This window comes from Vitis riparia, chromosome 13, assembly GCF_004353265.1.
Source record: "Vitis riparia cultivar Riparia Gloire de Montpellier isolate 1030 chromosome 13, EGFV_Vit.rip_1.0, whole genome shotgun sequence".
NCBI classification, from domain to species: domain Eukaryota; kingdom Viridiplantae; phylum Streptophyta; class Magnoliopsida; order Vitales; family Vitaceae; genus Vitis; species Vitis riparia.
Genome location: NC_048443.1, coordinates 8206626 through 8220490, shown reverse-complemented (window position 1 = coordinate 8220490; position 13865 = coordinate 8206626). Strand labels below are relative to the sequence as shown.

At 38.4% G+C, this 13865-nt stretch overlaps 1 protein-coding gene across 1 annotated transcript in view; it reads right to left on the bottom strand.

The window, feature by feature from the left end:
- Positions 1–13865, bottom strand: part of LOC117928087 (DNA-directed RNA polymerase III subunit 2-like) — a 74441-nt gene that overhangs the window by 3546 nt on the left and 57030 nt on the right. Inside the window, 6 exon segments of the mRNA XM_034847886.1 lie at positions 2400–2440; positions 2443–2502; positions 2579–2663; positions 3984–4054; positions 10231–10286; positions 10371–10496. Of these exon segments, the coding sequence (XP_034703777.1) occupies positions 2400–2440; positions 2443–2502; positions 2579–2663; positions 3984–4054; positions 10231–10286; positions 10371–10496 (439 nt within the window).

Below are 13865 nucleotides of genomic sequence, written 5' to 3'. Positions count from 1 at the left end.
AAAACATGGTAGTACTGGTAAGATGTGAATGTTGCTAATGTCAACAGGCAGAAAAGTGGAAATATGGACACTCCAAAATATTGTTTAACGTCATCAGATATTGGACAATATCTCAAGTATTGATAAATGTCGATAAAAACAGCAGAGACATTGTTCTCAATGTGACAAATGAGAAGAAATAGAACTATCAAGGTGGTGTTTCAGATATCTTGCTTTTTCATTATGGCTTTTTAACAGAATAGCATGATTAAGATCTTAAGTTTGATTCTAAATATTGATGGAACTATCAAGGGTCTGCAGCTATCATTGGTGGCAAATTAAGACCAAAACATAAAAATTTTAGAGTGGAATTGTGGAAAGGGTTAATAGAACAACAATGCATCATTTAAAATTGACAGAATTATGTGATAGATAGGGTGAAAAAAAGTGCCTGCAACAAATTTATATAATAGTAGCCCCAAAATGGTAACCAGATGACATGAGTCAAGCTTAGGGTATTGGACAGTCAGCATTAGCTTTCTTTTTATTTGGCCTACCATTTCAAAGAAAATAATTTTGAGTTGTGGACACAGTGGATATTGAGAAAATCTACAACCATGATGTTGTTGGGGTTTTGGACATGCCCTCAAATGGACAAAAGCTTTCGGTAAAGATGGGGGAAATGAACCTGAGTGTGTTTGTTCTCTGTTAGTTTAGTTGTCATCATTAATGACACAGCTAGGAGGTGGTTGAGGCTACCAGACATCTCAGAGCATTAGGTCTCATTGAAAGCTTTGAGATTGGCCAGGACTGTTTGTGTCAAACATGCAATATGCAGATGATACCATCTTTTTCTCTATGAGTAATGTAAAAAATATCTTCAACCTCAAAACTCATCCACAAACATTTGCATTAGCATATGGCCATAAGATCAACATGGATAAGAACACCTTTGCAGATCAACATTAATTGGGATCAGTTTTGTAGGCCTGCCATAGGGTGAGCCAATAGTTGATCTCTGACCTACTCTGCCCTTCCTCTAGGAAGTAATCCTAGGGTGCCTCACATTCAGGATCCAACTTCTCTTATTTATGCTGCGTTATCAAACACCCTACTTGAACCAGCAGTGTTGGATTCTGGAACCCTCAAGCTTTTTCTCCTCTAAGTGCTCCTTTGATGCTTTCTGTAAGACTGGCAATCCAACATTCTCTCCACAAGCCAAATTCTATTTTAAAGTTTAGAACTCATTCAAGTGTGAGCTTTCACCTAGTCAGTGATTAATAAGAATGTTAACACCACTGATTTTCCACAAGTCAGAAGGCAATAAAAAGCCAACAGCATAATGCATATGGTCCTCTGTGTTGAAAGTGGAGAGTGCCACTTGTTATGTTTTCCTCCACTTTCCTATTGCTTGGGAATTCTGATGATCGTTGTTCTTTTTGGCCAGTATATCTGGGGCTTCACTTAGAGACATTGTGAATATGTTGGTCATGCATTTTAGGGTTTCAGAAGGAATCCTAGTGAGACAGTGCTAGAGAAGGGCCAACATCGGCCATTCGCAGGGTGATTTGGCTTGAGAAGAAACTAAGATTTTTGAGATAGATGGAGATCTATTCACTATGTGAGGGATAATTCTCGTTCTCTCTCTCTCTCTTTGGCTGTCTATCGCTAAAGAGTTATTTCGTATTCCATCAGTCTGATCATGTTACTAGATGGGCATCATTGTTAAAAGAGGTGGGTTTCTTGGGATCAAGCCCAAGTGCATGCCCTCCCATCAAGGGTCTTAAACTTAATTTTGAAGGCTATTCTTTGGGTAATCTAAAGCAGTTAGGAATCATAAGGGTAATGGATAGACAGGTTTTCTAAAACAGCTAGCTTTGATCCAGCACTGTTGTGGATCTAGAAGATTGACCAAAGTGGAATGCTTACCAGGGCTAACCGTTTTTAAGAAAAAATTTGACAAGCTGTTGGAAGATTCTGTTAAGTCTCTCCAATGTCTGGCTAATGGAAAAAAGATATCTGTTAAAAATATGAAAACTCAAGGCCAGTAGTCTCCTTTTCAAATGTAAGGACAGATCCCTATAATTTCATCGAGCCACAGGACATCTTGTAATTTTTCCTTATATTATGTTACTGTGATCATTATCATCCCTATGAAGGAAGATGATCAAAAAGCATTTTCACAATGCAATTTGATAAAATTCTTTCATTTTAATATTTACTAAGTCCGTGATGAGAAAAAAAAAAAAAAAAAACTTATTAAGAAGAAAAAAAAGATGGAAAGAAGAAAATATAAGCTTTGTCTGGAAGAAATGCTAAAATAGGGGGCCCCCATTACATGGGCTGCCAGCCTGTACTCATTTTCAATGATAATAAAATTGAAAATGATGTTATGGCATAGAGCAGACATGAAATAATACCTGAACTTCGAAAGGGTCACTAGATACCATTAATCGTTCAAAATCAGCATGCTTGCACCATAAGCAATCAAACAATCTCTTTCCATTTCTCCAACCCGTAGTCCTGGGAAGTGTTGGATGATCAGAATACAATGACACTTCTCAAAATAATCAAGAAAATAAGCTTCAGAATTGAATACCTCCATTTCGAGCTCTCCCTTCTGTGGGTTGTCTCGTTAGCATGACACGGGGACCACTACCTCGAGCATGCATTTTATCTAGGACCTAATTATTGTAAATTGCAGGACATCATAAATTATAAGATCTGAGATTTATATAGCAAAACATATCTATTTAAATGTCTGCGACCTGTAAGTCTTTACAAAGAAGTGAAAGTAATTGCACTTGCTTAACATTCAATCTTTGATGGTTCATGAAAAGGAATGAAATGCTTTATGTCATAGTTTGCTATTTCATCAGATCTGGGACACAATATGGTTCTGAAGGATGAACTAGATATGAGCAGTTCTAATAAGATTCATTCTTGAACACAAATCCATTTTTTTTATTTTATTTGACCATGGACACAAATGTGAACACTACTATTGAAACAATCAGTTGTAAACTAATAATAAAAAATATAAATAATTTTGACGTTAATGATGATGGTAAGAGATAGAGCAATATGTGAGAATAGAGCTAGCAGCTATCTCCAAGTTCATTTAAATGCAAAAAAAATGAAGCAACAAATTGAGATGATTTCTATGGCAAGTAGATATCAAATCAATCTATACCTCATGAGAATGTCAAATCTCTAGTATTAAGTACTTAGATATATAGAGAAAAATATTTGAACAGATACCAATGAAAGGGAATGAAGCATACTTCAGTTAAAAATTATTAAACAAAAAAAGGTCACAGATGTTTCTGAGTGCTTAAAGAGAAAAGTAAATGCAACCATATAGTATGTAATACAATGTTTAAAGTAAATGCAACCATATGGTAGGTAATACTGATGTTTTGCAGAAGGGAAACACGATGCCTTCATAAAAGAACCTAACCAATTTGAAAAGAATATACTAAAAAAGGATATACAAGAAATACTCTGAAGTTACAAACAAGATATGCTTAAAGCTTTAAATAAGAGCATCAGCACATGAAACATGATATTTCAGATGCTCAACATTATTTTTCCTTCACAGGACCCACCCTTTCAGTTTGAGATATGCGCCAAACATCATTTTTCCTTCATGGAACCCTTTTTTGTGGAATGCCGGGTTAAGTGTTGAGGAATTAAAATAAGGAATTCTGAGTTTCAGTTTTTGCAAATGGGGAACTACTATGAGTACAATTTATGGTGCATAATGCAGAAAACATCATACTGAGAATCATGAGCTTCAGAAGATTTTAAGCCAGAAAGCTTGGGCCTTGAAGGCATCTCCAGCTTAGAAGTAAGCCTCACATTCATTCAGACAATTGGACCAGGGCTTAAAGGAAGAGCATGAATAGCCAGATAATCCTGACAGTAGGCCAAACTAGGAACCCAGATTCAAGCTTCACAACCAAGATTTGACAGTAATGGAAAGAAGAGACTGGAAATCTCACCATGTGTTTCAACTTTTGGTAGTAAATTGGTCCCATGAAAATATATGCTTGTAGTGGACAGCCTGTGATACCTGAAAAAGATATACCTGGAAATCAGGATTCTTTTGAAAAACATGAACACACGCTTTAGATCATTGTCGCTGGCATCTCTTAAATTCCTGAGTTCCCTTTCTCAAACTTTCACATCTAATCATAAGTAATATAATTGGTTTGGTGTGATATTTGAGACAACCACATACAAAATGGCAGCCAGTGTGTCACCTAATGAGAGTTTTTTCTTGTTACAAACCATGTAAAAATAATCATGTGTGCGTGCACACACACACAGCTATATAAACCAGCAAGTTTGACCTCAACTATTTAAGATCGGTTTTACAGACAGACATATGATCCATCAAGGCTTGAGATCATTGTACAATTGGATCTGAACTTGATGTCAACCCACCTTGAACCAATACCAAATTCCAAGGAGGAATGGCAGGGAAAGGGCTGATTGTAAACCTAGGTAGAGGCTAGTGATGGCAATAGGACAGGTTTAGGATGGGTCACCTCCATCCCGTCCATCCTAATTATTTAAATATATTCCCATTTCCATACTAAATAACCCCACCCCACTCCACCCAAACTAAAATTTTCTTTTTCCATTTTTTTTAAAAGTATTAATTACATTACATATATATATATAAATATAATTTATAAATAAATAATTATTATAATTTTTTATAAATTTATTTTTATAAGAAATAAGTTTTTTATTTTTAATTTGATGTGGTAAAAAAGTGAAATTTCTTTAAAAAAAATTAAATTAAAATAATTTTCTTTAATTATATATATAAATGAGGGTAGGATGGTGGGGCAATACCTAAACCCGCCCCTAACTTGTTTATTTTTATCCTAAATCCATCCTATTTGGAGTGGGGCGGGTATTGAAAAAAACTCACTTTGTTGCCATCCTTAGTTAAGGCCAATTTATGAGTAGGATATCCTATCATTTGCTATGTAATTTACAATTAAGAAACCAAGAGAGACCATTCATGATTTTCTCAAATTGAAAAAAAGGACCAAAACAAGGAGGGTAGAATGTTGTTTGATATAGGAATTCTCAGGTTTTCAGCCACAAAGGAGAGTCAATGCGATTCACAAGATGCATTGTCATATATAAATTTATTAAATTATAATCCTTGATGTACTTTCATGTATTAACTTATTTACTTATTTATTCATTCTAAAGTATCAATTGTTACCAACAAAATGCATTAGTTCACCTCCTAGGATCCTTGGACTCCTCAATTTCAACTAAGGTACCCGGCCAACACCACATGTAATGAGGCAAAGATGCTTGTCTCGATGATTCTACCCTCAGACAATGAGTTAGAGATTCAAAGTTTGAGTCTATTGTATTTAGGTAGAGTATAAGGTAAAAGGGTAGGATTTCCTTTGACAATGGCGGAGTAAATGTCCTGCTGTCAAGTTGGATTCTCCATTAGCAACCAAAAAGAGAAAAGAAAATAAATGCAAAACGATCCTTTCCAATTGCATCCCTTTTTCTTTGGACATAGCTACTTGATTTTGTAATTGATTTCTCCTTTTGTCTTTATTGTTTCAACCACTAAAGAACGGCAGTTTGTTCCAAATAATGCTTTTATAAGGGTATTGGTATAATAAGAGGGGGAAAATAGGGCTCGCTTTGGTTTGTAGAGGGATGGAGGTCCCTATCTTCAATCTTTGTGCAATCTCCAATGGTTGCATCAAAGATGGGGAACACTTCAGATTGGTGTTTGAGTAGCACTTTCCTGTTACAGTTTCCTTACGTCCTGTCATCACAAATGTTGTGTTAGTGGAGGAGGCTTTTTGTTTCCCAGGTCCATCCTTTCCTTTCTCTACTTCTTTTGGGCGGGAAAACCACTCCTTTCCTATTGGATGAAGCCATGGGGTCATTGGTTTGATGGGAGGATAAGAGCGGGTCCCCTTTGGGAGTGAGTTGTGCTAGAGCCTGGGCCTTTAAGTATTTTTCAGGTAGATGGATCGGTAGTAATGGAGGCAAGTTTCAGTGAAGGATTGGTTGCAGCATTGAATTTGGTGGATTGGTAGAGGGGGCTTCTTCCGAGGACTCATTTGGTAAACTATTGACCTCTAGTAGGTTTGTGGGGATGCCAGTTGAAGCATTCAAGAGTGAAATTCTAACTCTACTATGAAGATTGGAGTCTAGAAAGAAGGGCAAAAGCTCTTCTCTTGGAAAACAGAAAGTTTTAGCCTTCAGGTCTAGATTTTAGAGAGAATTATGCAAGCTTCAATGCCCTACCAATTATGATTCCGCTTTAGGGTTAGGAAAAAGGAGTGGGAGTTCTTTTGGGAGTTGTACAAGTTTCGGTGATGAAAATTAGGATACTATCTTGAAATGTCAGGGGATTAAATCTTGTTGATAAGCAAGGTAGTGAAAGCCCTTTATCAAATCTCTAAGGGTAAACCTTGTCTGTTTGTTGGAGACCAAGGTTGAACACATGTCAGAGATGTTAGTGAGAAATCTCAGAGTAGGTGGATTCTTAAATTGGGGAAGTGTGGATTTTAGAGGTCAAGCAAAGTGGACTTTGCTTTTATAGGATGGTAGAGTGTTGGAGCTACTGCAGATGGAAATAAGAATGTATTCTCTATCTTTTCGGTTTAACAACTATGATGACAACTTCCTTTAGCTGTTTTCTGGTGTGTATGGACCGGTTTGTAACACCGATAAGGACTTATGAGTAGAGCAAGGTGATATTAAGGGGTTGTGGAGTGATCCCCATTGCATTGGTGGGCACTTTAACATGGTCAGATTTATGGAGAAAGGAGAACTTGCTTGAGAACATCATCGGCGATGAGACATTTCTCGAAGATAATTGAAGAGTTTCAACTGAGGGATTTACCTCTCATAGGGTACTTGGTGTGGTGGCCTAAACAATAGATCCTCCTCTGAGCTAGATTGCTTCCTAGTTTCAAAGGAGTAGGAGACTCATTTTATGCTCTTTGTCAGAGTTTGCTGCCCAAGCCTACTTCCAATCATGCCCCAGTCTACTAGATGGAGGAGCAATTAGAAGCAGAAAAAATTCCTATTCGTTTAGAGAACATGTGACTGAGTGTGGAAGGGTTCAAAGACTTGGATAGGAGTTGGTGAACGGGCTACATCTTCAGTCGCTCATATAGTCACATCTTAGTTTGCAAGCTAAAGGCGTTGAAGCAAGATCTCTTCATTATGGCAATGGAGGCGCTTTCTAGTATTTTGAAGAGGGCTATGCCAGGGGGCATCATTCAGGGATTCTTGGCTAGTGGGAGAGGAGCAGTGGGTATGGAAGTGTCCCATTTCCTTTTTGCTAATGACACTCTAATTTTTTGTGACTCAAACATACAACATTTGGAGTATTTGAGTTGGGCATTCACATGGTTGGAGGCGATTTCTGGTTTAAAAACTAATTTGGATAAAAGTGAGTTAATCCCAGTGGAGCAGGTTTCTAAAATAGAGGATTTGGCTAGGGAGGTGGGGTGTAAAGTGGCCTCTCTCCCTTCTACTTACTTGAGCCTCCCTTTGGGAGCTTCCTTTAAGTCTTTACACATGTGGGATGTAGTGGAAAAAAGATTTTATAAAAAACTTGTCATATAGAAGAGGTGGAAATTATCAAAAGGAGGGAGATTGATTTTACTAAAGAGCACTTTATCTAACCTACCAATCCACTACATGTCTTTGTTTATAATTCCTCATAAGGTGAGTCTTAGATTGGAGAAACTTCAAAGGGACTTCCTTTGGGCGGGGAAGAGAGCCCCAAAGTAGGTCGCACCTAGTGAACAAATCAATTGTTGGCTTGGATAAAAAGGATGAGGGTTTGGTTATTAGAAAGTTGTCCACTTTGAATAAGGCCCTTATAGGTAAATGGTGTTGGAGATTCACTTCAGAGAATGAGTTGCTTTGGAAATACTCAATAGATGATTGTAGGGAAATATGGAAAGGAAGAGGGAGGGGAGGGGAGGGGGGGTGAGGGTGTTCTTGAGATTCAAGGGAAGGTTATGGGGTGGGCCTTTGGAAGGCAATTCAGAGTGGGTGGAAGGAGTTCAACATCAGGATTGGTTTTAGGATAGGATATGGTAGGAGGGTGAGGTTTTGGAAGGATAGGTGGTGTGGGGAGGATTCCTTGGCTATGGCTTTCCCAGAGTTGTTTTCAATAACCCCTAATAAGGAAGTTTGGCTAGACCAAATGTGGAACAAGTTGGGAAAGTAGGTTGTTGGAATCTAGTGTTCACATGACAAATAAATGATTGGGAATTAGGAGAAGTGGAAGAGTTGCTTAGAAGGTTTCAAGAGCAAGTGATCAAAGTGGTGTTGAGGATGTCATGGTTTGGTGGTTATCAAAGAAAGGCACCTTTACATTTAAATCCTTTTATTCCTCCTTGGCAGGTTGCTTTCCAAAAGGCTTCCCCCCACAAGCATTGTGTGGAATCCTTGGGTCCTAATGAGAGTTCACTTTTTTTGCTTGGGAAGTAGTTTGGAAGAAAATTCTAACTTTAGATCAACTAAAAAAGAGGGGTTGGTGTTTACCTAGCAAATGTTATTTGTGTAAAGGTGAAGAGGAGTCAGCAATCATGTTGTTGCATCTTATCTTTGCTCTTTTTTATGTGAGTAATAACTTTCTTAATCAAAGATGTCCTCCTTAGTCAACGGAGTACCTTTGTTGGGAAGAAAAGAAAGAAGGCATGGAAAGCAACTCCTTTGTGCTTATTTTGGACCTTATGGAAGGAGAGAAACCACTATGCTAGTTACCAAATCCAATCAATTTAAAATCTATACTAGTATAGTCTTTCTAATGAAAGAGAGAAACCACTATGCTAAAGTGGTTTGAAATAGTAATATGATTAAATAGTATAGAACTTTGATTGGTAAATGCTCATGAAGGTCTGTTGTTAAGTAGGATTGTTTGTGGAGACAGCTTATATTGAGTAAATCTTGAAACATGGAAGGTGTTTGGCATTCTAAGGAATCTAGGGAGGCATTTGGAGTGCGCCTAGCGGAAGCTATCAAAACAGGTTGGAAAAGCTCAGGCTTAGAACTGGAAACTCCATAAGGAATGTGCTCAAGGCCAAATTTTGGTTTCATAGATGCTGCAAGGAGGTTCCTCCCAAAGATCATTTTCCTACTCCTTTCAGAATTGCTTCCCATGAAAATGGGAGTAGTGGCTCTTTGGGTGGTGGAGACAGCACAGGGCCACTGGACTCTTTATTTTCCTGAGATCATTTCATGATTAGGGAGGTGTAAATAGTAGGTCACTTCCTCAAGCATGTTGGCTTTGTGGCTGAGTGAGGATAGATTATAGTCTAAAGGGGTGCAAAGTACAAGTACTTTTCTGTCAAATCCTTTAATTTTTCTTGTCCTCATGGTTTCATGCTAAGGAGGTGTGGGGCTCAAGGGTGTGTCTTAGGGCGTGCTTTTTTTTTTCTTGGGGAGCTGTTTGGTGACACAAATTCTAACAGTTGATCAACTCATGAAGAGAGGGCATCCTTTAGTTAAGATGATGTTCCCACAATGAAAGGGAAGAATCTGTAAACCATATTCTCATCCACAATAATAAAACTTAAATACTCAGACCTATTGCTTTCTTTGCTTGGGATTTAAATGGAGTTCCCATGGTTAGCAAAAAAATTGCTCTTAGTATTGCATGACAAAGGTGTGGGGACTAGCATAGAAAGGTGTGGAGAACAGCCCTTTATGTTTGCTTTGGTGAATTTGGAGTGGGTACAATGACAAAAGTTCTAAAAGGAGTGCTCTAATTAGTCGATGAAAGAGTTTTGGACTTTAATGATGGCACAGATAGGAGGTAGGATTTTGTAGTTTTTCTTTTTCACCCTTCATTATTCTATGTATACAACTATGCACTTGGATTGCAGCCCCATTATGTTAGGCACCCTTTAATCTATTATTTGTCTATTAAAAAGGGCTAGCCCAACTAAATGTAAATTAGCGATTAGTAGGTGGTTTTCTTTTTTCTAGAAATTTTAACAGTATAATATGGGGCCTTTTTTTCCCCAATTGACATATTTGCTTGTCGATCCTTGATTTTGCTCCCTCCCAATTTTAAATCAAAATATAGACTTAGTGTTCAGACAATTTAAACTAAACTTATCAACTAAATATGTCTCAAATTAAACAAAAAAATGAAATATTTCATGCAACATTTGTGATTGCTCATTAAGATGCGAAAATTTTCAGAAGGAAATGTGCCAATACCTGAATAAATGAAGTCCTTGCCACTGTAGCTAAAGCCATGCTTCACGAGGGTTTTACTGTCATAAAGTAAGAAACCACAGGTAAGAAAATAAAACCATTGAAAACATGCCAGGCAGTCAAAATGGGAAGGTATAACGAACCTTATAGACTCGACTTTGTCTGCATGACCACTTGGTTCTCCAAAGGCACTGCCATAATGAAACCTACCACATGAAACTCCGGCTTTACCTCCAAGAAGCTCTATCATCTTCCCCACTGTCATTCGACTGATGAAAGCAACGAATTATGAGTGTTCAACCGTAAGGGAGTTGCACAAAATAAATTAAAAAGATACAAATGAGAAAGTAACTTATGAAACATATATCCACAACCTCAATCTTGGGTAACATTGCACCATTAAGTAATGGAGTAAGCAAGATTTCAATGCAATATCAAGAAATAGGGAAAAGAAAAAATCCACTATTTTTTTTATAGGTAAAAGCAATTGTATTAACAGTGCCTAAAGAAGGGCACACAAAAGTACACACGATGTATATAAGGCACCTAAGGCCGAAAAAGGAGAGGGATACACCAAAAACACCACCCTTGCCTCACTTGCAGTCCAGCCAATCAATAAAATCAAATAAGGACAACAAGCTAAAGCCAAAATGCACCCTGACCCATTCCAAGAGCATGTACATAAAGGATCGTAAAATAGCTCGGTCTGCCAAATCAGAATCTTCAAAAGCCCTCCGATTTCTCTCATTCCAAAGGGTCCAAAATAAGCACAAAGAAGTTGCTTTCCATGCCTTCTTCCTTTTCTACCCTACAAAGGCACCATGCCAACTAATGAGGGCACCCTCGACCGAATAAGGAACCACCCACTGAACACCAAAAAGAGCACAAATAAGCTGCCAAAGCATGACTGCCTTAGGGGAGTGAAGGAGGATATGATTTCCTGATTCCTCCTCACCTTTACACAAATAAAAGAACACTATTTTTGACTTTAAATCTATGTTCCAAACCCTGTCAGAAAGATTGATTGCCCTCTTAACCTTTTTCCCATTTCATGGAACAAAGTTGTCATGCCTACTCAGTAGTACTCCTTACCACCCTTGGAAAAATTCAAATAATAAAAAAACGGTGAAACATCAACAACCAAGGACTTTGGGCCACTCGGTAATGAATCACAGCAGTTAACAAGGAATCCTTCATCGAGTTTGGGACCACACTATTACGTATTGGGAAAAAACCCAAATTAATATTCATGACAAAAAAAGCCTAATATTTTTTTAAAAGATCCAATAAGAAAAACGCTAGTGACAATAGTGTTTTCAGATTTATTTTGAAAAATGTGAAATGCTATTACCAATGGCATTTTTTAAGGTTTCTTTAGAAATCTGAAAATGCTACTAAGATTTAACGTTTTAGTGTTTTAGAATAAACCCATAAATGCTATTCCCATCCTTGTTTTAAAGGTAATCTTGAACGCACTATTCCCATTGGCGTTTTTAAGGTTCTTAAAAATAATCTTGCAAACGTTACTAACATTAATGTTTTTAAGCTTTTTAAATATAAGCCTAAGCTAATGATAATAACATTTTTAAGCTTTTTCTTAAAAAAAAAAAAAAAAAGAAAGAAAGAAAAATCTTTAAAATGTTATTATCATTAGCAATTTTAAGGCAAACCTTTAAAGATTTATATAGGTTGTGATAGAAAATACCATGCCATCACCTCTCTTATACAACAAAATGCATTTTTTTTTAATCAGAAACAAACATCTTCATTCTTTAATCAATTGATAAATATGTTGAATATAATGAATTTATAGTGTACAATCTTTCCTTTTTTTTAATATAGGTCACATGTATGGTAGTTAGGACTCCTAGCCTTGTATATATATATATTTTCTCAATTGTTAGTAGACAATATATGAATGAGAATCAAGGTTTTCTTCTCTCTCTCTCTCTTAACATGGTATCAGAGCCAAGGGAGAAAACCTAATTCTTTCCAGTTTCCCCGTGTCATCAATTCCGGGAAACCTTCCTGTGACCGTGTTTCATTCCGGTCACCTTCCCCAGACCCCAAAGCTTTCCGATCGGTTGAATCGTCGTCAGAAAACATTCACCGCCGGCGACTTTTCCGGCGAACTTTTCCGGCGACGTCTTTTTCCGACACCGCAAGGAGCGCTTTGGAGGAGATCTCCAATTTTTCCCAAAGCACTGGAGCCAGAAAACCACCCACGCGCCGGCCCCCGCCGCGTTTTTCCGGCATCTCACGTGCCGGCGCATGAGGGCGCGTGAGCCACTTTCCGGCGACGCACTTCCTCCTCCAACCTCGCTTGACACCGACTAGCCACCCTTCATACCTGTTTCTGCCATCTGATCCCTGCACGTGCCTCTTTTGGGGTTCTTTTGCCTCCACCGGCCCTCCGAACAGTTTTTCCGGCATCCTCCGGCTATTTTTCTCAACCCCAATCCCTGCACGTGCCTTGGGAAGTGTTCTTCTACCTTTCCGGTGGTGCCACGGTTGTTTTTCTTTTCTATTTGGTTTCTCACACGGGCGATTCTTCGGTTTTTCCTTCTTCAGCCGCATCTAAAGCCATATTAGAGCTCTCTTCGATCCAAATATACTTCATTCTCCAGATAAGTGGATATGGCTACTAAAACTTCTATTTTTTTCCTCTGTCATATTTGGATCTCCTATGATTACTTCGGAGAAATTGGTTGGCAGTGAAAATTATCTTTCTTGGTCTGCCTCTGTTAAACTTTGGTTTATGGGACAAGGATATGAGGATCACTTGGTTACACAGGAGGCAGATATCCCTGAGGTTGAGCGCATACAGTGGAGAAAGATAGATGCCCAGTTATGTAGTGTATTATGACAATCAGTTGATCCCAAGATCCTTCTTCATCTTCGGGCCTACAAAACTTGTTTTAAATTTTGGACTCAGGCCAAAGGATTATACACGAATGATATCCAGCGTCTTTATAAGGTGGCTTCTGCTATTGTCCATATCAGCCAACAGGACTTGGATCTATCTACTAATATTGGCCAGATTGCCTCTCTTAAGGAGGCGTTCTTGACTGTGATGCCTCTTACTCCTGATGTTGGGGCTCAACAAACACAGCTTGATATAGTTCTCATGGTCCTTACTCTTATTGGCCTCCGTCCGGATCTTGAGCTTGTCCGCGATCAAATTCTTGGTAGTTCATCAGTTCCGTCCTTGGATGATGTGTTTGCTCGCCTCCTTCATATCTCATCCACTCAGACTTTGCCATCTGATAGCATTTCAGATTCTTCTGTGTTAGTTTCTCACACTACCTCTCGAGGAGGACGTAGTGGTAACCGAGGTAGAGGCTAACGTCCTCATTGCACCTATTGCAATAAACTTGGCCACACTCGCAATCGTTGCTATCAGTTACATGGACGGCCTCCTCGCACTGCCCATGTGGCCAGTCCTCTGATTCTCAGCTACCTCAGCCTCCGAGCTCCTCCGCATCTCAGGCTTCTGTTGCCTCTGTTGCCTAGCCTGGTAATGTTTCTGCCTGCCTTACCACACATCTTCTCTTGGACCTTGGATTCTAGATTCTGGAGCTTCTGATCACATATCTGGTAATAAGGATCTTTTCTCCTCTATTACTACTACCTCTGTT